The sequence below is a fragment of the Ciconia boyciana genome, chromosome 11 (assembly GCF_034638445.1).
Source record: "Ciconia boyciana chromosome 11, ASM3463844v1, whole genome shotgun sequence".
Classification (NCBI taxonomy): Eukaryota; Metazoa; Chordata; class Aves; order Ciconiiformes; family Ciconiidae; genus Ciconia; species Ciconia boyciana.
In genome coordinates this window covers 16,527,839-16,551,526 of record NC_132944.1, presented here as the reverse complement: position 1 = coordinate 16,551,526, position 23,688 = coordinate 16,527,839, and the positions used below count along the sequence as shown (strand labels likewise).

The 23,688-nt window shown below is 48.5% G+C and overlaps 1 protein-coding gene across 8 annotated transcripts in view; it reads right to left on the bottom strand.

Moving 5' to 3' along the window:
* Positions 1 to 1,090: 1,090 nt before the first annotated feature.
* Positions 1,091 to 23,688, bottom strand: part of ADAMTS9 (ADAM metallopeptidase with thrombospondin type 1 motif 9) — an 84,875-nt gene continuing 62,277 nt past the window's right edge. For 3 of the 8 annotated variants that reach the window (XM_072875739.1, XM_072875740.1, XM_072875744.1), the window contains 11 exons: positions 20,111 to 20,284; positions 15,353 to 15,523; positions 13,610 to 13,804; positions 11,513 to 11,645; positions 11,173 to 11,267; positions 10,920 to 11,014; positions 10,692 to 10,825; positions 9,130 to 9,221; positions 7,059 to 7,163; positions 4,249 to 4,343; positions 1,091 to 3,917 (listed from right to left, as the gene is read on the bottom strand). In XM_072875739.1, coding sequence (XP_072731840.1) covers positions 4,254 to 4,343; positions 7,059 to 7,163; positions 9,130 to 9,221; positions 10,692 to 10,825; positions 10,920 to 11,014; positions 11,173 to 11,267; positions 11,513 to 11,645; positions 13,610 to 13,804; positions 15,353 to 15,523; positions 20,111 to 20,284 — 1,284 coding nt within the window. In that variant the 3' untranslated portion in view covers positions 1,091 to 3,917; positions 4,249 to 4,253. Of the gene's footprint in view, positions 3,918 to 4,248; positions 4,344 to 7,058; positions 7,164 to 9,129; positions 9,222 to 10,691; positions 10,844 to 10,919; positions 11,015 to 11,172; positions 11,268 to 11,512; positions 11,646 to 13,609; positions 13,805 to 15,352; positions 15,524 to 20,110; positions 20,285 to 23,688 lie in introns of those variants that run through there. The other 5 variants (XM_072875741.1, XM_072875742.1, XR_012044554.1 and 2 more) reach the window with 4 other exon arrangements.

The window sequence follows — 23,688 nt, the reverse complement described above, 5'->3', positions numbered from 1 at the left end:
CTTTTAACCCAAATTTATTCTACCTGAATTTTCTTGTGTATTTCACAGAATCACAGAATTGTATAGGTTGGAGAAGATCTTTAAGATCATCGAGTCCAACCGTTAACCTAACACTACCAAGTCCACCACTACACCACGTCCCTAAGCACCTCATCCAAACGTCTTTTAAATACCTCCAGGGATGGGGACTCAACCACTTCCCTGGGCAGCCTGTTCCAATGCTTGATAACCCTTTCAGGGAAGAAATTTTTCCTAATACCCAATCTAAACCTCCCCTGGCGCAACTTGAGGCCATTTCCTCTCGTCCTATCACTTGTTACCTGGGAGAAGAGACCGACCCCTCCTCTCTACAACCTCCTTTCAGGCAGTTGTAGAGAGCAATAAGATCTCCCCTCAGCCTCCTTTTCTCCAGGCTGAACAACCCCAGTTCCCTCAGCCGCTCCCCATCAGCCTTGTGCTCCAGACCCTTCACCAGCTTCGTTGCCCTTCTCTGGACACGCTCCAGCACCTCAATGTCTCTCTTGTAGTGGGGGGCCCAAAACTGAACACAGCATTCGAGGTGCGAATATTTGATACTATCTTTTCAAACTTAGAAAAGTTGATTTTTTTTTTGCAGATTTCTTTAAACAGCACTGCTAGTGGTGTGGACCAGGTCCAGTATCCCAACTCATTCTTCAAAAACATTTGCAAAATGAACTGTTTGGTTCCCTTATCGTCCCATGGCAAGGGATGTCCCTGGTGCGTGGATGGCAGCACCAGCTGGTCACCAGGCACCTCCGAGTAGCGCACGGGGCACCTCTCCGATACGCTCGTGTACGTTCTGTACCTCGGGCCATTCCTCCTCCGGACAGAAATAGGGAAGCATCAGTCTATCCGACCGGCAGGGCTCGGGTGGATGGCCATGGCCATTCTCCAGGATGGTCCCTGGACCACAGACTCCAATGCGGGCTTGGGGCAGGGCTCCATATAAACAACATTATTGCCTTCCCTCGTTCCTGTTGCACGGGACAATCAAACAAGGAACCCAAAGCTTGGAAATAAACACCAGCACAGAAAGGAATGTTTACCATTCAATGTATTATTTCCTTGTGTACAAAGTATGTTGCCTCTATAATAGCACACAGGTATTGAAATACGATGGCAAATGCAGAAAGACCATACGGACACGTCTTGCGGGTCTTTTCATTTCCTTTTGAGCATAAGCAGAAAGAAAAGAAACACTGTACAGGAAAGTGCTTGCAAAAAAACCCCCAGTTTGTAGAAAAATAATGGCATTGATATACAAAACCCAGAGTTGTTTCCTGAACAAGAAATGTCTAATGTCGCTGGTCCTCAAAGTCTCTTCCTATTTAATGAAGCCCATTAATGAACCACAGGATCAGTGCTCTATCATCTTTTTCCCTTATAGTTTATTTAATATTTTTTTAGGTTTCTCTTGCTCTGTTAATAGCTGCTATGAAACTAAATGGTAGAAATGAACACGTACAGGTCAAAATAATATTTCTTTTTATAAATAGCCATTCACTTCATTAGAGAAAATATAATAAGCCTGTACTTTCTAAGCACCACTGTTTCTTTCTAAAGTTCATAGTGCAATTTTCCCTTTTCCCCTACAGAAGTTATACATAAGCAATTATCATTAAAAAAATCACTATTCCATTGCTACTCCTTTCCCCTTTCCATTTTTCCTCTTTCTCTTTCCCTTTTCCCCTTTCCCTTTCCCTTTTTCCCTTTTCTTTCACCTTTGAAATGGTATTTTTGGCATTTTTCTCAGAAAGGTAGAATTTATTATTGTTATGCATAGACATACAACGTAGGTGAAATATCAGTCTTTCTATGATCATATCTACTTATGTGCTATTAAGCTAAAAAACCCAAATTATGGGTAAGAGTCTCATTCTTTCCTCTGAGTCTGAATATTAGTAAGAGCGGCAGAGGCACACACAAAATAAGCGTGGAGCACCAGTTCTTCAGCTGCTGTGCAGGAACACAGCCCTGCTCGCCTGCGAGATGTCTCCCAGCTGATGCGAATGCGTCGATCCCCGACTGTCCAGCCGACAGGTTTCACTCTGCAGGCTGAACACAGCCCCGCACACACATGGGCTACGAATCCAGGGATCGGATCGTTTATCACTATCGATCCGACCGTTTTGTAACAGACCGATTACACATCCTTTGGGGAGCTCTGCAAAAGACTCACACGAGATCCCGAGGTTGGGTTTGTTCACTATTTGCATCCAAAATTGCAAGACTTATCTGAAGTAGCAGAGAAGCCTCTTTAGTTTTCCAAACTGCTGGCAATTTTGCGCTGAAAAGCTTCCTTTCCGTGTACTTTGTGCTCCTGGCTGCCCCGACATACAAGGCGATGGGGCAGCATCTTCCTATCGCTAAGTAAAATTGTGGAGAAAGAGATAAGGGACATAGTCATAGACTACAAAAATAATCTGGTCACATCACCCCCGTTCAACGTGCTACGAAGCTCTGCAAAAACGTGGCGTGCCACAGGCGGCGGGCTATGTACAGGCGGGAGCCATCACACAGCCGCGTCCTGCGCCGATGGGAGCTGTCTCCTCAATTTAAAATAAAAAAAAGCCAACGCTAAAGGTCTGGTTGTACACAGGATGGCGGATAGGCAAGGAGCGCAGATGCCTTACCAGGAAGATCCGAAGCAACACAGAAGTAGGCGTAAAGCAGCCTGTTTTTGAAGGGGGGGGGCAGAGTTATCTGTAAGTACAGAGTGATCTTGTTGAAACGAGGCAGAGCCAGTGCTGAAGCCTCCCTTTGCAGATGGTCTGTGAGTGAGTAGGAAGCTGGGGAAACGCTGCAGGTGCCTGCAATGGAGTCCCCCCGCCAAAAGGAAGGGACGGCTTGGCTGGGCACGCTGTCCCCCACCCCCTGCCGCAGAGCCCATGCTCCTCACCGGCCCCGCAGGGAGATAACATGGCAGGGGTGCTTTTGGCTTCACGTTAGGATTTTGTGACAACGTCCACAAGAAACTGCAGCGCTTCTCAGCACACAGCCCAGGGAAACATATGGCCTGATCAGCCTGGCTGGGATGAGTTAATACCCCGCTTCCAGATGGAGCCAGGAAGCACAGTGGCACATGCAATTAGGAGACAAATAGATGTTTTTTTAAAAAGCGAGTTCCCTTCGGAGCCCTCCGAAAAAGGGGCTTGAGCTGAAGATCCATCTGCAGGAATTTTCCTAAACCTGGGGTAGATCTTAATTTATTTGAAGTGCCGCACAATTTTTTCTGCTTTCTTCCTTTTTTCACTGATAAAGGCACTGGATTAACTAAAACTACAGAGCATTAATAAATATCATGTTAGCACCAAACCAGTGCTTTTAGCACTGGCCACAGAGGTCATGTGAAATTCAAAACATACCTTAAAGATAAAGATTGCTAATGCAACTAGCACTGTATTCATTGTCATGTTTTCCTTGAGTGCTGTTGGCCTAATCCCTAAAAATAAAATTTAAGCACATCTTGTCTATTTTCCTTACATAAAGACAGATTGAAATGCCAAAAATACCCCTATGCAGATTGTGTAGCACCGTAGAGGGCCAAAGCAGCCCGTAACTGAAGGAAAATTACTGATTGAAAGTAAACAACTGAATACAGTGACAATAAAGTATCACTTGTCATAATGCTACATATAATGTAGAGTATGCAAAATGCAGTGGTTTGACTGCAGGATTTAACAATAAAAAATAAAAATAGTAAAAGCAGCCTTAATATAATGATTTTACGTACAAAAATATTAAATCAAAATAAATAATTCCAAACATAAATATTATACTGTACATTAAGAATATGCGATCTATATACACACATAAACAGACAAAAAAGTGGAAGGCAGAGGTATTGCATCGCTATCCTTCATCCGTCTCATCTCTGCTGGCTGCTCTTGGAGAACCTGGAAAATACCGACAAGGTGCACATTAGAGTCAGATCATCAGCTTCGCCTCTGAAACCTGTAACTAGAGACATCAGCACGAGAGCGGAGCCAAAGCGGATGCCAGCGAGGCGGGAAGTGCGTTTCCAGCTGAGCGTTAGACCCACGGGCGTTACTGGGGGAAGCGAGGACTGGGAGCACCGGATCCCATTGCTCCCCGGATGCTGCATGGGGTGGGTGGCTGTCACCGATGCACTCGGTGCATGAGTGCTTTTGCAAGCGTGGCCTGATCTGCTCCTTCAGGACGCTTTTGGGAAGATTCCCCTTTGTGCAGAAGCAGCTGGGAACTCACCATCGCTATAACACCTGAACATCGAGGCCTGTTCCAGATGATGGAGTACATTTCCCACAGTAACCGCCACATTTTCCTACTACTTTGGTACCATCCTGCAGGCAAAATCAGAAATAACATCTCACGTAAGGGCTCAGGAATTCCATGCTGTGAAAGGGCCAGATCCAGGTTATTCTAGCCAGGCTTTTTAATAGAAAATGGAAGGAAATGGAAGTCTTGGAAGGAAAATAAATTATGCCTAAATCAATCTACAAAAATCACTGTTATATTTAAAAATATGCAAATGTAATTCCCTGTAGTGCTACCAGGTCAGATGGTGAACACAAATAAGAAAGGGTAGTTTTGATTTATTACATTGAGAGATGCCCAAGGAGAAGGCCATTTGGAGGGATATCTCAAGGGTATCTGCTTTCTCCAGTTTGCCCAGAGTGAATAACTGTAATGAGTGGAAAACTTGGATCACGCAAGAGAAAAACCGCATCTAGACAACAACAGCACCTCAGTTGTGCCTGAGCACATGAAGGGCACAGGAAGGATATCAATACCAAGAATCATCCATTTGGAAGGGAAAGGCCTGGAGTGGCTCCAGAGCCAAGACGAGAGGGAAAGTGATGGGGTGAGGCTATGCCACTTGCTAAGGTGCCGTCCCCCCTCAGCTCTGCATTTCCACAGCCAGAAAAGACAAAGGAAGATGTGGAGTGGTCCTGAGGTTGGCCCGGTCTCCAGGAGAGCCCAACAAGCGTGATGCCACTCCGGTCTTGAGTCAGGAGATTCGTATCTCCATCTGGCCTTCCTTATCGCACCTCTGCAGAGTCCTTTGCCTCTTGGTCATTACAATGGACAGAGAGTCCTTGAGGGGAATTCAACCCTCAATTACCAGAAAATTGGACTTCAGTGCAGGACAAGCTGGCACAAAGCATTTATTTTAAATGAGCTCCATCCTGCCCTTGACACTATTGTTCTGTGATTGCAGCAGGCTGCTATCATCTCTTCTCGCTATGCCTTTCTTCTGCTCCTGTGGGCAATTACACCCCTGGAACAGCGTTTGACAGATGCCACTGGGTGATAGAGGTAAGAGTTGTCTCTTAGACCCCTGTCCCTTAAAGTTTGTTTTAATTCTGCCAGCCGTGTGTCCTGGTTTCAGGTGAGATAGAGTTAATTTTCTTTATAGTATGGGGCTATGTTTTGGATTTGTGCTGAAAACAGGGTTGATAACACAGGGATGTTTTAGTTGTTGCTAAGCAGTGCTTATACTAAATCAAGGACTTTTCAGCTTCCCATGCTCTGCCAGGCGCACAAGAAGCTGGGAGGGGACACGGCTGGGACAGCTGACCCCAACTGGCCCAAGGGCTATTCCATACCATATGGTGTCATGCTCAGTGTATAAAGCTGGGGAAGAAGAAGGAAGGGGGGATGTTCGGAGTGATGGTGTTTGTCTTCCCAAGTCACCATTACGCATGCTGGAGCCCTGCTTTCCTGGAGATGGCTGAACACCTGCCTGCCCATGGGAAGGAGTGAAGGGATTCCTTGTTTTGCTTTGCCTGCATACATGGCTTTTGTTTTCCCTATTAAACTGTCTTTATCTCAACCCATGAGTTTTCTCACTTTTACCCTTCTGATTCTCTCCCCCATCCCACCGGGGGGGAGTGAGCGAGCGGCTGGGTGGGCTTAGATGCTGGCTGGGGTTAAACCATGACACCGTGATTGTGGCTGCTCTCCACAACCCCAGTCGGCTGCCCGGGTTTCTCCTTTTGGAAGAGGAGGAGAATAGCAAAGCACCTGCCAGAACTAACTCATGGGGTCTGTGCTGGTCCTCTTCTACCTGTACAGGAGGATATTTTGCTGCAGCATGGTTGGACCAGTAGCGTTTAATGCTCCTTTAAGAGCCCCATCACTGACGAGGCTTATGGGCTCAAGGGGCTTCCCAGAGCCAGGGAGATTGAAAGCAGTACAGGAGAGGATATTTTGCAAATTGCTTTTTGTTAAATGACTATGGTGACCTCCTTAGGAGAGTTCTAACAGGGGCAATCAGGATGACTCACATGAAGTAACAGCCAAAAAAGCGATCCCGGGTTTCTCCAATTTCAGAACATGACACAGGAGCAACGGTGCAAAGGCACACAGCAGCGGAGGGGTTAATGGGCAGGCAAACTAAGCCGTATAAGTTCAAATTTGGCTGTGGAGTGATTCTGAAGGCCTGCCTGGCTTACCCGGAGGCCTCAGGGTCAGCAGAGCCTCAGGCAGCCGCAGGGGACGGTGCCCTGGCGTGCAGTGTGCTGTGGGGCAGCCCCAGCTCACCGGAGCTCGGGTGACTCGGGTCTCTCCCAAGGAGACAAACCCAGACCAGCCCATTGGGAAGGTCCACGTCCGCCACACTTTATTAGCAATGTTTTGGGAACAATTCCTACTCAGGGCACTCACCTGGCACCCGGACCCTCTCCGGCAGGTCAAGCCCCGCTCTGCAGCCCTGACCCTGTGTGCCCTGCTCCTGCCTGCCGTGTGACACACACTCCGTGCGATGCACGCTCCATGCCGGACATCTCAGACAACTAATTAAGGATATGTCTGCCCCACAGCACTCAGCATTTTCAGCTTCACGGTTAAGCAGGCTCACTAATTAATTGCAATAACTCAAATCAACTTAAACCCACGAGGGCCCCCCCACCTCACATACAATTACGGGCAACACTTCACTTCTGATGTCGGACGTTAGATTTTTGTTAGCCTCTACTTGGAAGATGTTGCCACGAAAGACAACAATTAGAAACTTCTCATGAGCAGGTATAACCATAATTAAAATTACAACTTACTGGCGATTTTTGAATTTCCGACACTGCATAATTCCCTTGTGAGAGCCACTTTGCCGTTCCCATTAAGGACAGGCCTGTCCCGTAAAGGTCTATGCTGAAGCGACCCTAAAAAACAAGCAGATGAGGCTGGTTATCTCAAAATTCCGTGCTTTTGCCACGGTGTCACTTTTCTACCAGGATCTTGCTGGCAACGTTTTCAATTTTTTCTATCGCTCTGATAGTGATTAGCACATATCGTACAAATCACAGCATGTCTCAGGCTAGGAATTTCCTTCTCGTTGGTGGCTGCAGGGAAGGAGGGGCTTTATCTTGGTTTTTCACTGCTTTTTCGCAGTTTGCCGGCTGAGGGCATTCTTGGCTTTTCCATGGCAAACTGCGGAGCCTGACGTGCTCCAGCAGTGATGGGAAAGGTACCCCAGGGATGCGCTGCAGCCGCTCTCGCTGCTCCTTCCTCAACTGGAGAGGGCACACTTGTCCTTATTTTCCTTTTTTTCCACTGGGCTTTCCCTCCCTCCCCGCCCCAGACTTCAGTAAAATCAAAACTCTTCCATTTGTTTATTTCTTAAAAATGTCCTTCACTTCATTCCACCCTGTCTCAAAATGCACAAAAAGGGGGAAAATTAAGGGCTATGTCTGCATCCAACGCAGATCTCCCCGGCCTTCCCTTTACCCCCATGGCAGACCCCAGCCCTGCCTGTTTTGGACCCAAGGAGGGATCCTGTGGCCACATCCCCAGGCTGACCCTCAGCCCAGCATGGCCGTGCGGTACCAGATGGCTGTTAGCTTCACTCCCTGCACTTGCTGCCCTGGGAATGTTGATTTTCTGCAAGGAGCAAACTGTCTGGGTCAGGTGGGTGGATATTAACATTCATGAGCCTTCCCGAGGTAAGAAGTCAATCCCTAAGCTGCTGAGCTGTGCAGAAAAGTGTCAGCTCCAAAAGTAGGGAGGGAAGGAGATGGTTTGCCCTCTGCCGTCTGTTGCTGCAACTCCCTACTTAATGCCCTTTGCACATATGGTCTACCCAATACCTCGGACTATCCAAACATGCCACTTATCATCCCCCAGCTCCACAGAAACTAGGTGTGCTGGGGACACGGAACAAGCCACCTGTAGCACAGTGTTAATTAGTCTCCTAAAGACTTTCAAGAAAGCCTGTTTCTTCCAAGCGACTGGGCTGGATGTCCTGTGTCGCCTCCTGAAGCTATTGAGGATGCGACTTAGCCTGTGCCCAGCTCTGTGCTTTTGTGGCCGGGCACCCCGTGGTGCTGGGACAGGCTGGATTTGCCCTCATGTGCAGGCACTGCCTTCACTTTGTCAGTGTTTTCCCAGCCCCGAAGCAGAGCTAGTGGTCATCCCACCTGGCTGCTGTGAAAATAAGCAGCAGGGCGTGGGGATGGTGGGAGAGCGGCTGGCGAGCACCATTGCAGTCTCTGACCGACGGAGTCCATCGGTCCAGCAGCAGAAACCCGACCTGTTCCTGCCCTGCAAATGTTCCTGCTTCTCGGGCATCCCGCCCCTGAGCTGGCTTGGCAGGAGTCCTGCTGACTGTCTGCTGCCTTCTCCATCCAGAGGGGTTATCTCGCCCATCTTCCCGCACCCCTGCAAACAGCAGTTTCAGCAGATACGAGGCTGCGGAATGCAGAGGCAGGGACCCAGGGCACCCCGATGGCCTGATTCACTACTGCTCTCCCTGCCCAGCATTTCCACCAAGCTCTGCCACAGACTGATCCCCCTACCTTCAACTATACGTGCAAAGTCCAGCCCTTCTCCCACAGCTTATTTCTTCTTCTTTTTCTCCTTTACTGTCGACTGTTTGTGCACCCGCAGGGGACTGCGGGAGCCCTGGGGAATGTCCCCTAGCCAGCCCTGATGATGGTCTGATAATAACCTGACCTTTTCCCATATGGAAAATGGAGAGTGCTTTCTGCACGGACAAAGGGAAAAGCTTCCGACCACTGAGATGAGAACGTGACACTCACTGGTGTTGGGCTGATGCGATCAGCAGTAATTAATAGAGGGCCTGAACAAAACAAATGGCACCAATTCCTACGAAATGCTATTGTCAAATACCTGCGGGCATTTGGCTGCACTGTAGCAGTCCCCAGCAGTGGCATAAGGAACGGGTCGTCCATCATGTGTCCGTGCAAACTGTAAATCAGTCGCTGTGGAGAACAGTTGGTGAATAACACGGAAAGAAAGATGCAGGGAGAGACAAAATAAATGTAAACATGCTCTTCGCTAATGTTTAAATTCACTAAAGCTGGTTTCATACATTAATCTTGAGAGTCAAGACTGCTGAATCTTTAACATTAAATCTCCCAATTCATCCCACATGTGACTCCCAGCACGTGAGCCCTGAATTCAACAGGACACTTACACGCTCAATATTTACAGCTCAGTTTAAGTACATTGGTAATTTAGGGCCTAGGTATAAATAACAACAAAACTCGAACCCATGACATGGGTTTTATTTCTCTATCAGAAAATTCCCCGCTTTCAAGAAGGCCATGGGACCTCCTAAATCTCCCTTTTAAACAAAGGCATCCAACCATCTCTGTGCTCCCCTGGCTGCCCCAGCCCAGGGGTCGGGGTTTCAAAGGGAATTGGGGTATTTTGCTCTGGAGAGATCTCAAGTAACCGAGACTCATTTAGATGGGGATGTGAGATAGCTCCTGCCTGACAGAGGTAGGTGCCCAGCTCCTTTTGAAATTCAAAGGGAGCTGGTATCAAATTCCCTGAGGGTGGTTCCTTTGAGACCTTTACCTGGGAGCTTTTACAGACTATTAGCAGCTTTTTACAGATTGATAGACTGGGAGGTCTCATGGCTTGAAAATTAAGTGATAAAAAAGCCTTATCAGATAAAGAGTCATTTTACAAGGAAGGATTTTGATTTGCTAAAAAATCTCCGCTATTTACTGAATGAACCCCCAACAATATGTTGTATTTTTAAAACATTTGCTGGAAACTGATAGCTTCCCTGGAGCCGGGGGGACTGACACCCCAACCCTATGCGATGCTGCGGGCTCTGGGGCGGCGGGATGGCTCCCAGCTCCCATCAATGACAAGAGAGACAGGGTACCACTTGCAAGGCTACAGTCCCCTCCTCCCCTGCAAGTCCACAGCCCCAGCTCCATCACCCTCCACACAAGTTATTTCCCCATGGTCTGGCTCTGCCAAGAGCCATCTCCGCCCTGGCCCGGAGGGAGCAGCGTCCGACCCCTGCTCTGGGATTTCCTGACACTTCTGTGTGTAAAACGGGGGGCCAGCTGCTCCCTGGTTAAGCTTTCTGCCCGAGTCCAGTCTGAAAATAGGAGACCAAATGAAATAAAATCCTTCCAAAAATACACTGGCCTGCTGGGAGCACGCAAATATCCATTCTGTATAGCAGATGCACGAGCAACTGTCTTAATATTTTCCCATATTACAGAGAAATAGCATGAGCATCTCTGATATACTCAAGTCGCAGTCTCTACGTGTAAAGCAGCAAACAGGTGACCAAGTTTAAAAGCAGCTTTTAACAGGAGAGCTCAGGAATATTGCCCACTCGAGTACTACTGCTTGTTTGTAGTTACAGCTATATTTGTGTAAAATAAACATTTTTTTTTTAATGGCAAGGCCCTGTTTTTACTCACTTATTATTTGCATAGTGTTCAGGTCCAGCCTTACTTTGCTGAAGGTGGAAAAACCAGCTGCTGTGTAATCTTTCCTACACTGGCAGTCTTCTCGTCTGCTCCCGTTATACGGACACTCAGTCGGGTTATGCAATCTAAATCAAAAGAAAACCCTTTCTACTCATGACTGGGAAATATTGCCATGGAAAACAAAAATATTGTGAAGCTCAGTATTAAGGGATTTCTTACCTGTATCCATACACTTCTGAAAAATTCTCTGCATCCCCATTTACAAGGGTCACGTACTCCTTTGGGCTGTCAGTCTGCATCCCAGAGCAATACACCTGAGAGAGAGAAGCCAGAATTTTGTCAGGTATCATGTGCAAAGGGACGGCCGAGAAAACTGAAGGTAGAAAATCCAAGAGTGGAAGTGAAGAGCACACACGGGGTCCTCTTCACCTTTGGGAAATGCATTAACTATCAGTCTGTTGCTGAAACGCACCTTTAACATCTTTCCTTTGACTTGAAGGAAATATTCGCCATCTTCAGTGACACCTTTGAGATTTTTAACATCTTTGCAACTCCTTGGTAATTCACCTGAAACAAAACAGAAATACTTGTAGTCACTGAGCAACTGTACATCAAAATTTCTTTTGTAACACTGTGAGGGATCAAAAGCATCAAAACACCTAGTTTATTTTTAAGAGGTCTCCCTGAAGTGCCTTAGTGCTTAGTTGGATGGCTCCCAATGCCTGGAAATACTGCACATCTCTAGAAGTTTGATGGGAACAGATGCTCAAGCCATGAGAAAGGCAAAGGAAGGTACAAATCTGCAGACTTACAGTCATGGACGTTGTGGCATGTCCTCCTCTCTTCGGGTTTCAGCTCTGCATGGCACAAGCTGCTGACCTGGTCATTGTTCGTCAAACACTGCACGGAGCGGTGCATGACTCCAACTCCACAGGTGACGGAGCACTGCAAGTCAGAAGAAGACAGAGATTCGTATTTTATCTCAAGGGTTTCCGGGCTCCAGAAGAACAGAGACAGCCCGTTTCCCTTGCATGAAGAGACGGCAGCAAAGGCCCCAGTCCTGCAAAGTGTTCAAACACAGGCTTAATTTTAATCAGACAAGTAATCCCTTTTATTATTAATCCCTTCATTATTATCATTGTCACTAATTATTTCAAGAAGACTACTGAACTTCGCTTAGCACTTAAACACTTGACAGGATGAGGCAGTATTGGTTAAGGTGAACCATGCACTCACATTAAATTGTTTCTTTTTCACACTAGGAAGGTCATACAAGAGAGAAACGTTCACCAGAAGGCCTGAATGGTAGAAATCCTCTCCTGGTGGCTGGGAGACATTGCTTGGGACTGACAGGGGCCTCTGAACAAACATGACGTGGTTTGTTGTTTTCTATCCAAATTGCACCAAAAACCCCACAGCCTCCAAACTCTCTCTCCCCTCACCCTCTGGAAAAACGGCTAAACCTGCGCAAACACTGGGTCATCCTCAAACAGCCCAAATCAAGGCCAATCTTAAGGCTGAAATTACACAAGTTACTGGAGCTACTGAGCGGCAGCTTGTCCGTGCTGGCTGCCACTAAGCATGGGCGATGGGAGGTGGGAGCATCTTGCTCCCCCTCCGCAACTTGTTCTTTCAGTACTTGAGAACTGAAAATTAGCTCTTTCTACAGGTACCAGGTTAGGCTGCCAAGAAAATGATGCTGCTCATCTATTTAGAAACTATTAGTCTAAAGGAGCACACCATGAAGGAGACTGTCTTCAACGGCTCACAGTATTTGCAACTTGGCATTTACTCTTTATCAAGTCCAAGTCCATGAAACTTAACTGAGCTGAGCAGGACTCTCTTTGTCTATCAAAGTTGATGGTATTTTACATTAAAGCCCTTTGAAAATCAGAGATGAGAAGGGTCGTGGCACTTGGTAGTCACTGGGATGTTCAGCAGCTCAAAGAGGAGAAAGGTTTTGCCCTCTGGTATGGATACTCGTCGCAATTAAGTTGTATTAACGAGTTGGACATTTTCCACTGAAATTCTGGGGGAAAATACCAATTAATTGAGGCTGAGCTCTTTGCTGTACCTCCTCTGTCCTGGCTCGAAGGGAGGATCTGAAGCTTCCTATGGGGCAGGAGGAACTTAGGTTTCAAACAGCTCTGCCATTTACTGTGACAACTTCCACTACGTTTTGCTTGACTTGACCCTTGTTGCCTCGTAAAGGTTTGACAAATTCCTACAAATGCGTGAGTTGGGTTAATAAATCAAATTTATGGGAGAAACACCACATCTCAAAGAATGTCAGAAGCCCAAAGAAGTGAAATGTTATCACCTTAACTAAAATTTGATCTTGTAGTTCAGGCCCCAGAAGAGGCTCAACACAAATAACTTTAGCAGAAAGGCTAAGTTCTTTCCCCTGCCCTGTCCCAGCATTTGTAAGAAGGAAGGGGAAAAAAAAAAAAAGAAAAAGCCTTTTAAGGCTCAAATTACCAGTGTTTTGGCCTATTGGTGGTTCCCAAGTCTTGCTCTTACACGTGGCCAAGTGGGATCAACCCCAGTTGCCAGCTATCCATCAATCCCTCTAGCACAAGTCTTTCAAACCCTTGTTTTCTAGCAATGACCAACTTTCTGACCAAGCATTCAGCATGACCATCAACATTGCCACAAATTTTGGCTACATCCAAATTTTCATGGAGATCATGACTCTACTTGTGGCTGCTGGGACTCCCCCACACGATGGGGTTCAGTCTGGAGCATGGAGCCCTACACACACTGGGGCTGCTGCTGCACGAGGGTATTGATTGCATTAATTTATGCAGCTCTTAAACATTCCCCTGCCAAACCTTCAGGCTGTGTCCCCGGTGTAAAGAAAAATAAGTCTGTTTCAATTTTTTCACTTAAAAGAAGTTTGCCAAACTTACGCTTCCCCAGTTGCCGACGCGCCAGGACGCCGAGACAGGGCACTCCCCAAGGTAGCAGGGCTGGATGTTGGGCGGCTGTGTGCCAGGACAGTTGACCGTGTTCTGGTACCCGTACTCGTAGTGGTCCTTCCCGGTGTAAATCTCGCTGCAGGACACCAGGCGCTGCCTGTATCCCTTCCCGCACGTGACGGAGCACTGCGGGCAGAGGAAGCGCCTGTTAGCACCACATGCTTTGGGAAAGCTGCCGGAAACAGGAAGGAAAAGCAGGCTTGCCAGCTTTTAACACTGCAAGCTGCTCCGAGGGATCACTAGTAACTATTTAAGTCAGCCATGAGTATTGTGAGTGGCTATGAGTGGGCTGGCACCCGACACTGCCTTTGAGCACCCAGTTCCTCCCTGTGCTGCTCCTACAGCTGCTCCAGGACCCCCTACTCCAGGCTGGCTCCTCAGCACAAGTTATCTCTCCCAAAGGGCAAAGAAAGGAGCAGAAGATCCTTGGGAACTCAGGAATGCCTCTATTATTTGAGATTTCTTTTTTGTTTGTTTGTTTTCTTTTTTTCCTTTCTTTTTAATAATTTTTTTTTTTGACCATGGGATACACAGAGAAAGAAAATGGTCAAGATTGACCCTGAATTGCAGGTACTTGGCTGCAACTGGAAGAAAGGGAAGGTTTTCCTTCTAATTAGAGGACAAACAGTGCTTCTGCCCTCCTCACCAAAAGGCTGAGCGGGAGCTGGGGCGAGCTGAGCTCCAGCTCCGCAAGCCCTCGCCCACCTCTCTGTCTTCATGGGCCTGGGTGCTCCCAGGGGCTCACAGGCAGTGGGAGCAGGTAGAGGGTGTCTGGGCAAGGGGAGGCCAGGGCTCCAGCCTCACAGGCACCCTAATATTTCTCTTAGGAAACTACCCAGCAGACCAGGCTGCTCCGAGAAATTCTCAACTCTCCACGTTTCTCCCTCCTGCGCTATCTTGGGTGGCTTGTATCTCCTCCCCCTCAGTGCCGGCATGTTTTCTTTTTTCCCTTTTCTTGTTCTTTCTTTTTAATCAGTGCTGTGTCAGCAGCTGCCTTGTCATTTCCCTCTGCTGTTCCTCCAAGTGGAAAGTAATCCTTCACTCGCTGAAGAAGGAAACAGGCTGAGATTAGCCCGAGTCCTCCCGCATGCAGCGCCTGCTGCAAAGAAAACTCATCTATTTTCCTTTCCGAGCCCTCTCCCAGCCGCGAGGGCAAACCTGCTGCCTTTGCTCACGTCGGGTCCTCGCTTCTGCCAAAGACAGCACTGAGGAGGACGTGTCCCCATGGCCACGTCCAGGCTCGCCTTTCCCCAGGATGCTCACCCGGACCCTCGCACAGCTCCTGAGGCCCCAGAGCTCCCCGGGAGGGAATGGGAATAAAGCCAAATACATAAATAAATAAATGAAATAAAATGGCACAAAACCAAGGAGGGTGTCTGATGGATACGATGCGCTTCGGAAGAAAATTGCCTCTAGATATTAGCTAGGACTCTGAGCATGCTGGCGTTCACTCTTTAATATCCTGGTCTTCTCCCACAGCCCTGCTCCTTTCTCTCCAGCAGGGAAATTGCACACAGAAACAAACCAAAAAATAATAATTAAACCACGCAGCACTGCCCTGCCACTGTTGATTTGGGTTGCAATATCTCAGTGAGGCTGGCGGCGAGAGGAGAGCGTGGCCTGGTGCCGAATGGCATGCTGCGGCCAGGTCCCTGTGTGGGGATGGGGACTCACCTCCGACCACTCCCCGGTGATCCAGACGTACTCGCAGGGCGGCAGCCTGCAGCTCTCGATTTCGGCGGGGCGTTTGCTGGCGTCGCAGTAGCCACTGTTCTGCACTCGCTTGTTCTCATCCACGCAGACCACCTTGCGGTACCGGGATGCCTCCCCGCATGTCTTCATGCACTGTTTGCAAGAAACAACGGCTCATGCAATCCACGAGGGACTTCAGCAAATTAATCCGCATCCGCAAAGTGAGCGAGCCCTCCTCCCAGCAGCCCGAGTGAGCAGATGGCTTCGTGCCCCATGCTGGCATCTCTCATTGGTATCACCTGGGGGCAGATTTAATACCAGGGCCCCGCTCTGCCAGGAGCTGCCGGGGCATCCAGTGACAAACTGCTCCCATCCTCTGGAGGTACCAAGCCAAATCCCAAGTGTAGGGAGAGAGGAGAAACCGAGGCAGCAGGTATTGGGATGGAGTGGATGTGGGGTCCAGCTGTGATGGGACCAAGGGATGCAGGGGTGGGCATACGGGGTCAGGAGATGGGGCAAAGGGGAAGGAAAGGGGCCAACCCCCGTCATTTCAGCCCCTAGTAAATACAGCTGCTTGGAGAACGACAACCCAGCCGTCCCCCTTCCAAAATACATGCCGTCGCACCCTTGGCTGTGGCTGGTGTGGGGGGACCCCCTTGCCCGGTCCCTGCCAGCGGGCGAGCAGCAGCACTCTGCCAGCGTGATGTGGGGGCACATCTCTGCAACCGCTGCAGCGCGGGGGACCCTACGGATTTATTCTCTTTTAAACGCTGCCCTGCCTGATATTAAGAGCAGCCCCTGCTAGCCGAGCACAACTGCTCCTGGGGGGGCTTCTGGAGACTCCAGGGACTTGGTTCTTTCTCTGCTCGTCTTGGAAAAAAACAGCCTGGCCGTGAGGCTGTGCTCCTGGGAGCGAGTCTGTGCTCACAGTGCATCTTACAAAACACACACATAAAACAAAATAAATCAGCGTAAGAGCAGCTGTCTGGATAAAACCGTATTTTCTTAAAGTTATCGCCTGTAATGGACTTCTAACACTTTCAACTAACTGGATTAACAGGGAGAAAAAATGCATGAAAATAATCATTTTATATAATGTGCAGGAAACGTCTTCCCCTAAGGAAAAGGATAAAACATTCAATCAGAGCATCCCTATCTGTAGAGAAACCCTGTTTGAAGTCACCTAGGCTCAGAGGACCGTGCCAGTTTAATCTAGTTAGAGTCTCACCCTCCGAACATCATTTCCAGCCTCCCAGACGCAGCTCCTGCTCTCCTGGCTTGCCCACAATTAGCAAGATCTTAGTGGGCTCACCTAATTGCAAAACGCAGGCACTGTCAGGCCCCCGTTTCTGTAATTAGCTGTCAGAACCAAGATTGCAAATTATGTGAGAACTTTGAAAAATCAGATCAATCCGTGGCAGGAGCTGCAAACCAGGAGAGCCACGGCAAGCACAACGTCATGTTGGTCGTAAATATTTAGTAACCATGCAAAGCGGAGGGGAACGGGGAAGGAGAGGCAGCCCCACAAAGCAGAGTTTATTCCGAAGGAATAACTTAGGAGCTCTTAGGCAACAGTCAACATTGCAAAATCCGCAGTCCGCCAAAAGGCCCCAAGGGCTTCTTGTGCTTTCAACCTTATTTACTCTCTTGCTTTAAGTCCTTGGAGTGGAAGCTCCTTCTAGGTCTGTGCCGAAACACAGCGATCCTACAGGGGCTGGAGGAATTTGCTGGAGTGTGATATCCCCAGAAAGAAAACAAACTGTGCTATATTTGCCCTTCTCTGACGCCTCCCTATTATATAAGTAAAATCTGAAAGGGGGTTACTGCACATGAATAAGGCATCACGAGCGCTCCATCGTCACGTAGCTTCCCTGAGCGGCACCTTCCAGGGGCAGCGCGAACCCCGACCTTCCTGCTCCCTCCTAGCGCGGGACTCTCCAGCGCAGTGGGAGCGGGGCTACGGGGTGCTCAGAGCTCCCCTTGTCTCTGGTTTGGCATACACCAGCCCAGCACGTGGTCACCAGCGCAGGGTGAATCGTTCCAGCTCACAGCCAAACGAGGCACCTCACAAGGAGTGGGAAGAAACAAGGCTGATTTCGTCTCCTCCCCTTAATGTACATTTAAGCCTAAATTTGCAAAGTACATTGGCTCACGCTTAATTTTAGGAGGGTGAATAATCTCTGTGCCATCAATGGGTCTTCTGCCATCGGCCATGAAGAGCTATTGTATCAAAAGCCCATCCTCACTTAAAATCATTAGCTGCTGAGAGATTGATACTCTCAAACACAAGCCAGCCTGCTTTGGGTTTCTCTGCAAATAACGGTTGTACGGCCAAATAAACCTGAGCCAGCTCTGTGCATTTTGTCATCATCAGTAAATTAAAGTTTGATTATCTGTATTTTTAGGGATAACTGTCAATTAAAATAATCCCACTGAGATATTAAATATGGCTCAAAGACAGTGAGACCATCACAAAACAAATCAAAGAGAAACACTGCAGAGGTTCCAATCAGCCACCCCAAGGTTATAAAACATTATTCACATAGAAAGAGGACAGTTCAGCTAGCATGAAAAGGCTATTTTTCCTTTTAATACGGTGATAGATTTCGTATGAAATCTCATGTTCATGACTGATCTAAATCTCACATGAAACAGCAGGGCCAGGGGATAACAGCCATTGATAGCAAGAGCTGCAAAACAGGTCAGGCATTTGACAATATGTGTCTCTTTTGCCTCATTTCCCAAATTTTGAACTATTTTCCTGGCAGTTCAAATTAAGAACCATTTGAAGCACTTCTGCAACTGTTTTAGAAGAGTAATAATAATAATAATAATAAAAACCCCAAAGGCATTGCTTTGCGAAAGCATTCATTGTTTTCTTTTTTTTTTTTTCTAAATCAGAGTCTGAAACAGAGATGAATTGAAACCCCATGCCACGAACACTTCAAACATGCCTTGGGTAACTCTGCTATCCAAATCAGGCAAGGATGGCATGATTTTCCCCCAAACAGCAAATGCTGAAGATTCAAGAATTACATTGCAGCTTCCAGAGCTGCACGTTGTCCTTCAAAGAAGCTTCATATTAAAAAAAACCCTTCTCTCTCCCAATTTTCTCTTTTTCTTTGTGACCCTGGTCTGGGTTTTACTTTGACATAAGCAAGGCCCTTTCTACTGAGTTTCTTCTCCCTGGTGTGGGCACTGAGAACGGCTGATTAATGGTGATACACCAACACAGCAAGAAACGTTTTCCAAGAAGTTCCCTATTCCTTTTCATTGGCAAGACCAACTTTTTTCTAAACAACAACAACAACAAAAAGGAACAATAAAAAAACTCCTCTCACCCTGCTTTGCATTTACACCGCAGCCTCTTTACACTGTCTTGGCAGGGGAAGGCACCTCGACCAATTTTATCCCCCTTCAAGCCCCGCTGGGCCATGCAGGAGCAATACAAAAGCAGCCTGACTGCCAGTGACAGCCGGGCCCCCGTTTCATTAATATTTCTCCTGCTTCCCAGAGCTGTACACTGCAGGCGTCGGGGTGATCAGGATCAGGCTCTGATCATGCACCTCCAAAGTCAGGGGGATCGTTGCTGTTCAAAGGGTGCAGGATCGGGCCCCTGCTGCCCTGCCACTGGGGCCAGAAATGGTTTTGCAGGGAGACTGATGCACCTGGTGGGGGGGGCCATCTGCCCCCCTCCATCCCCTGCATCCCCATGGAGGGCCCACGATGGGCAATCCCCTTCTCCCTATGTGACAAGGACATCCTCTCCACAGGAGTGGTGGCCTCTTCTGTGGGCTGCGTGACACAGGAGCCAGCTCCCTTGAGCTGGCAGCTCCATTGCCTTCCCCATTTCCAAGGCTGGCAGTCCCTGCATGGCAGGGAAGAGCCTGGAACAGCGGGGCAGGGATGGAGGAGAACTGGGGCAGGACTCTTTCACCCAGGGATGGCTGAAAATGAAACGAAACCAGAATGAAAATAATAATTTTGGTGCCTGGTCTGAACTCTCTCTGCCATAACCTGTTGTGCGCTCGAAGCCTGCCACGGCACCCTGGGATGGCTCCTCCTGGACCCCTTCCTCCTGCCACCCACCAGCCTCAGGCCGACCCATGGCCCACGGTGCAGGCGAGTCGGAGTCGCTGCCTGAACCACTGGAGCAGCAGCCCTATCCCCTGCTCTAGCCTAAGGGACTGGTTTTGCTCGGGACTGATCCCGGTCACTCAGAAAAGCACCGTCTCCCATGGGAGACCTCATCTCAGCGCTGCTCACGGCTTGGCAAAAAGCATGGACTGGGAGCTCAGCGAAAGGAGAGAGCTGTCAGGAGGAGCCAGGGTAACGGGGCAGAAAAGTGGGAATTACCTATGTTCCCCAATTTCTTCAAACCCTCACGCACAGGGCTCACTGCCAGAGCAGCCAGCAGGGCTCGGTCCGAGAGGGGTTACCGCTCAGCCTCTGGGAACAGACCCAAATCCGCCCTACCCAAAACCTGCTCAATATTTGCATAGGTCCCAGCCAAACACAGGGCAGCACAAAGCAATAAATTAACCCTACGGAGGTATTTCTCAGCTTCCCCTTCCAGCCAGCACGCGCGAGCGTTTCCTCTGCTTTTTTTTTGGCAAGCCCGGGTTGCAACCCCAAAACCCCGGTCCTCCAGCAGCGATCTCCAGCATCATCCCATGCTGCACGCTTGAGAGCACAAGCGATGTGACCCCAGGGACGGGCGGAGGAGGGGACCCCGCTTACCGCTTGCCATTCGCCGGCTGCCCAGCGGTGCGTGGGGCACTCGGGGAGGTGGCAGTCCTGCTGTGGAGGGGGCCGGCTGGCCGGGTCACACTCTGCCTCCTCGGCCGTGTTTGGGGTGCCGCTGTGGCAGTGCACGGCGCGCCGCTGGACGCCCCGGCCGCAGGACACCGAGCACTGGAGGAAGGGACAAAAGGTGAGTGGCGGTCCCCGTCACAGCCGTCACGGTAAGTTCCCAGGGTTCACCCTCTGCTCTGTGCTCAACGGCAGCGATAGCAACGCTCTAATGCCGGCGTTTCAACTTCCAGGTAAGGCTCTTCATTGCTCAAGGGAAAAATTTTGCAAGGGCAGAGCAGACAGGCTGAAAACCCTGCTCCGCTCAAGCCAGCGGGAATTTTTGCCATTGGCTTCAGTGGGGTCAGGATTTCCCGGACAGGATTTATATTGCAAAAACCTCTGGAGATAGCGGCACTGCTAAACCATCGCAACACGCCAGAGGCAGCAAGGCTCTGTGTGTTACTTCTCAGGCACTTGGCTCAAAAAAGTAATAGTTCAAAATATATCAAATGCCACAAGTGTCACCGGAGTGGACTTCAATGAAAAGTAAACTTGAATTATACAGAAGAAAGTCTAGAGCAATAGAGAGGTAAAGGTATGATACGGCTGGGATTTCTTCCAGCGTGCATCGAAACATGCACATGCACACAAGCCAGGGCATATTGTTAGTTTGTGAAAATAAATGTCTTTTTTTTTTTTTTTTAAATTAACTGCATTTCATGTTTCCTTCATTACACTGTGGGCACATTTCTCCCCACTCCTAGGCACAGCAAGAAAAGCCTGAATTTCTCCGCTTCTCAGACATCTTCAAATTATTATCTACACTACAATGCTTTTAACAGCTTGTTTTTTCTTTCACACAACATTTCTTATTGTTGTGACTGCACACTGTAATATGTTTAGCAGTACTTAACTTCTTGCTGGTATGGATTCTTCCTGGCTAGATTTTAAAGTATATGATATAGATTTGGAATAAAAAGAATTTGCATTTATAGAAGAAAGCATGTAAAAATCAAAGGTATGCATTTAAAACACAGCTATTAAGATTAACCATTTGCTGAATTAACAATTAATATAAGCGACCTTATTAATACATCAGGAACTAAGACAACAAATTTACAGCCTATTATTGCAATACCCATAAAAGCGAGCCTTCTTAAGGCAGGGAATTAAACGGTGCCTAGCGGGGAAGCAATTCTCTCTTCTGCAGAGTATTCCTCCGTAATGCTCCGTTTGCTTTACAATCCAAACGTCCCATAAAGCCAAGAGGACCAAAGAAAAGCTGACTGTGAATATTCGCCCGGCCTCAGGTATTTGTAAGAGGGTGGGAGTTTTTTTGTGTGACTTTTGAAAGTAGCACTGAGATTTCTGTCACTGGTGATGCAAATGCTTCCCATATGCTGCGCTGCCTCCCTGTGATTAACAGTGCTGTTTGTCCTACGCATTCCATAGATGACAGTTAAACTGAATAATGGCCACAAACTTGGAGAAACATATACACCAGGATGCATACCACGCTCTAAAATGCCTTTTGGTTTGCATTTATCACCCACCTAAAAAGCACATGCCCGGCTATGTTATGATAAGGGAGAGCAAGTCACGCCGTGGCTCTTTCACGGGGGGCTGTGCTGTGTGTGCCACCTGGGCAGAGCGGGTTTGGGGAGAGGGAGGCTGGTCCCTGGCTGTGCCGGGCAAAGCAGGGCACCGGCCAAAGCCGTAGACTCATTTCACTGCCTGCCTGGGTGAAGCTTTGCCCCTGCTGAAGCCCACAAGGATAAATGCTGCACCCTGACCGAATCGGTGGGAGGACTCAGAGTAGGGGAGCGAGCCCCCCCAGGACCCCAGGCCAGGACTGCCATGTCCTGGACCATCCCTTGGAAGAGATCTGAACCCCCCTCCTGTGAGCAAGTGAGCAAAGAGCTTTTCCTTGGGCTAATTGCAAGAGCGTATGGAGGGGAGGCTCTTCCTAGCTGAACAGGCTTCCTAAGCGCACTCGGTGGCCAGGCACCCAGGGCAGCCACAGTGCCATCAAGCCACAGCACGGGAGAAAGAAACACCAGCGCGGCCGCGGCCCGAGAAGGTGAAGCTGCAGGTGAGCCTGGCCCCGGGGCCACCGGAGGGCTGCCGTGGGGCTGGCCCGGCCACGCTGGCATATTGCTGCGGGAGCCAGGAGCCCTGCTGAGGAGGGGGCAACGGCTGCACCCGCCTTGGGGGAAAGTTGGCGAGTTGGGGCCACGGAGTTTTCCCAGCGGATCGAGGCGTCTCCTTCTGCGGGGTGCTTCCTCCTGCTGCCTGTGCCGCAGCAGCAGTATTGCTATGGCTCTGTCTGGATTTATGGCTGGCTTCAGAATAACACCATTATGCTCTATTACAGAGGCAAGGAAAGGTGGGTATTAACACCATTGTCATCCTGGCTATTTTAATCCAGAATACCTGTCAGCCAACCTGTGTCTAGCTTGGGGAAATACAGCTGGCTGACACTGCCAGAAGACAGTCAGTTTGAGGGCAGCCAACTTGTGCTGTACTTATATATTCCCCGATGGGATGCCAGGAGCCAGGCAGCCTGTTTGTCCTTTCTATGGAGTCTATACGTTTTCCCAGGAGTGCTCATTTCTCCACTGAGAAAGTCAATTGCCAGACTGCCGAGCGCCAGCTTGGCTACGGAGAAGCACTACCTGATGCTCTACCTGTGTTTTTAGACAGGGCTGGATTTCAGGCTGTAGCTGAGATATATATGACTATATATATCTCATATAGTCAGAGAGAATAGCATAGTCATAGTCTATAGTCATAGAATAACAGAGAGAATAATATTGCAGAATAAATATTGGTATTTTTGCTAAGTGAAAGGTAAATGGCCATAATTGATACTACTTAGGAGATGCAAACATATTAAATCTGACATTTCAGTGCAGACACAAGCACATTTAAAACCTGGAGAAAAAGCCTTTTTTCTTTCCTCCTGATTATTACAGATATATTACAAATTCTTTGCTGCGGGACAGTGGATTCATAACAATCTAGAAAAGAATTACCCAGCCTCTGAACACAAACCAACCACAGAGAAACAGACGTGAGAGCAGAGCACTTGGCTCAGCCGGCTGGGATTCATTTTTAAACCATTCCTGTATTTTTTAATCCTGATTTTTTTAATCATTCCTTTTTCCAAAAGGAAAAGAAAAAAACCTAAAGGCACATGCAACAGGTCCTGTGCATATATGGTGACAAGGAAGATGCACTTTTATGGGAAAACCTTGCCTTATTTCTCACACAGACTCTTGCTGGTTTACCCAGGACAAAAGGCAGTCAGCTCACAGCAGCTCAGCTTTAGGATTATCTTTCGGAGGCAATTAGACCTTCAGAAAGCTTTTTTGATAGTATCTAAGTGCAAACTGATCATGGCTCCCTACTTTCAACAGTGTCACCGGTGACAGGGAAGGTGACACGGAGTTTCCGTGCCCGTTGAGATCCTGACCTACTGGGTATCCAGAGCTCCAAACCCCTGCCTGTTTCATAGTCCTAAT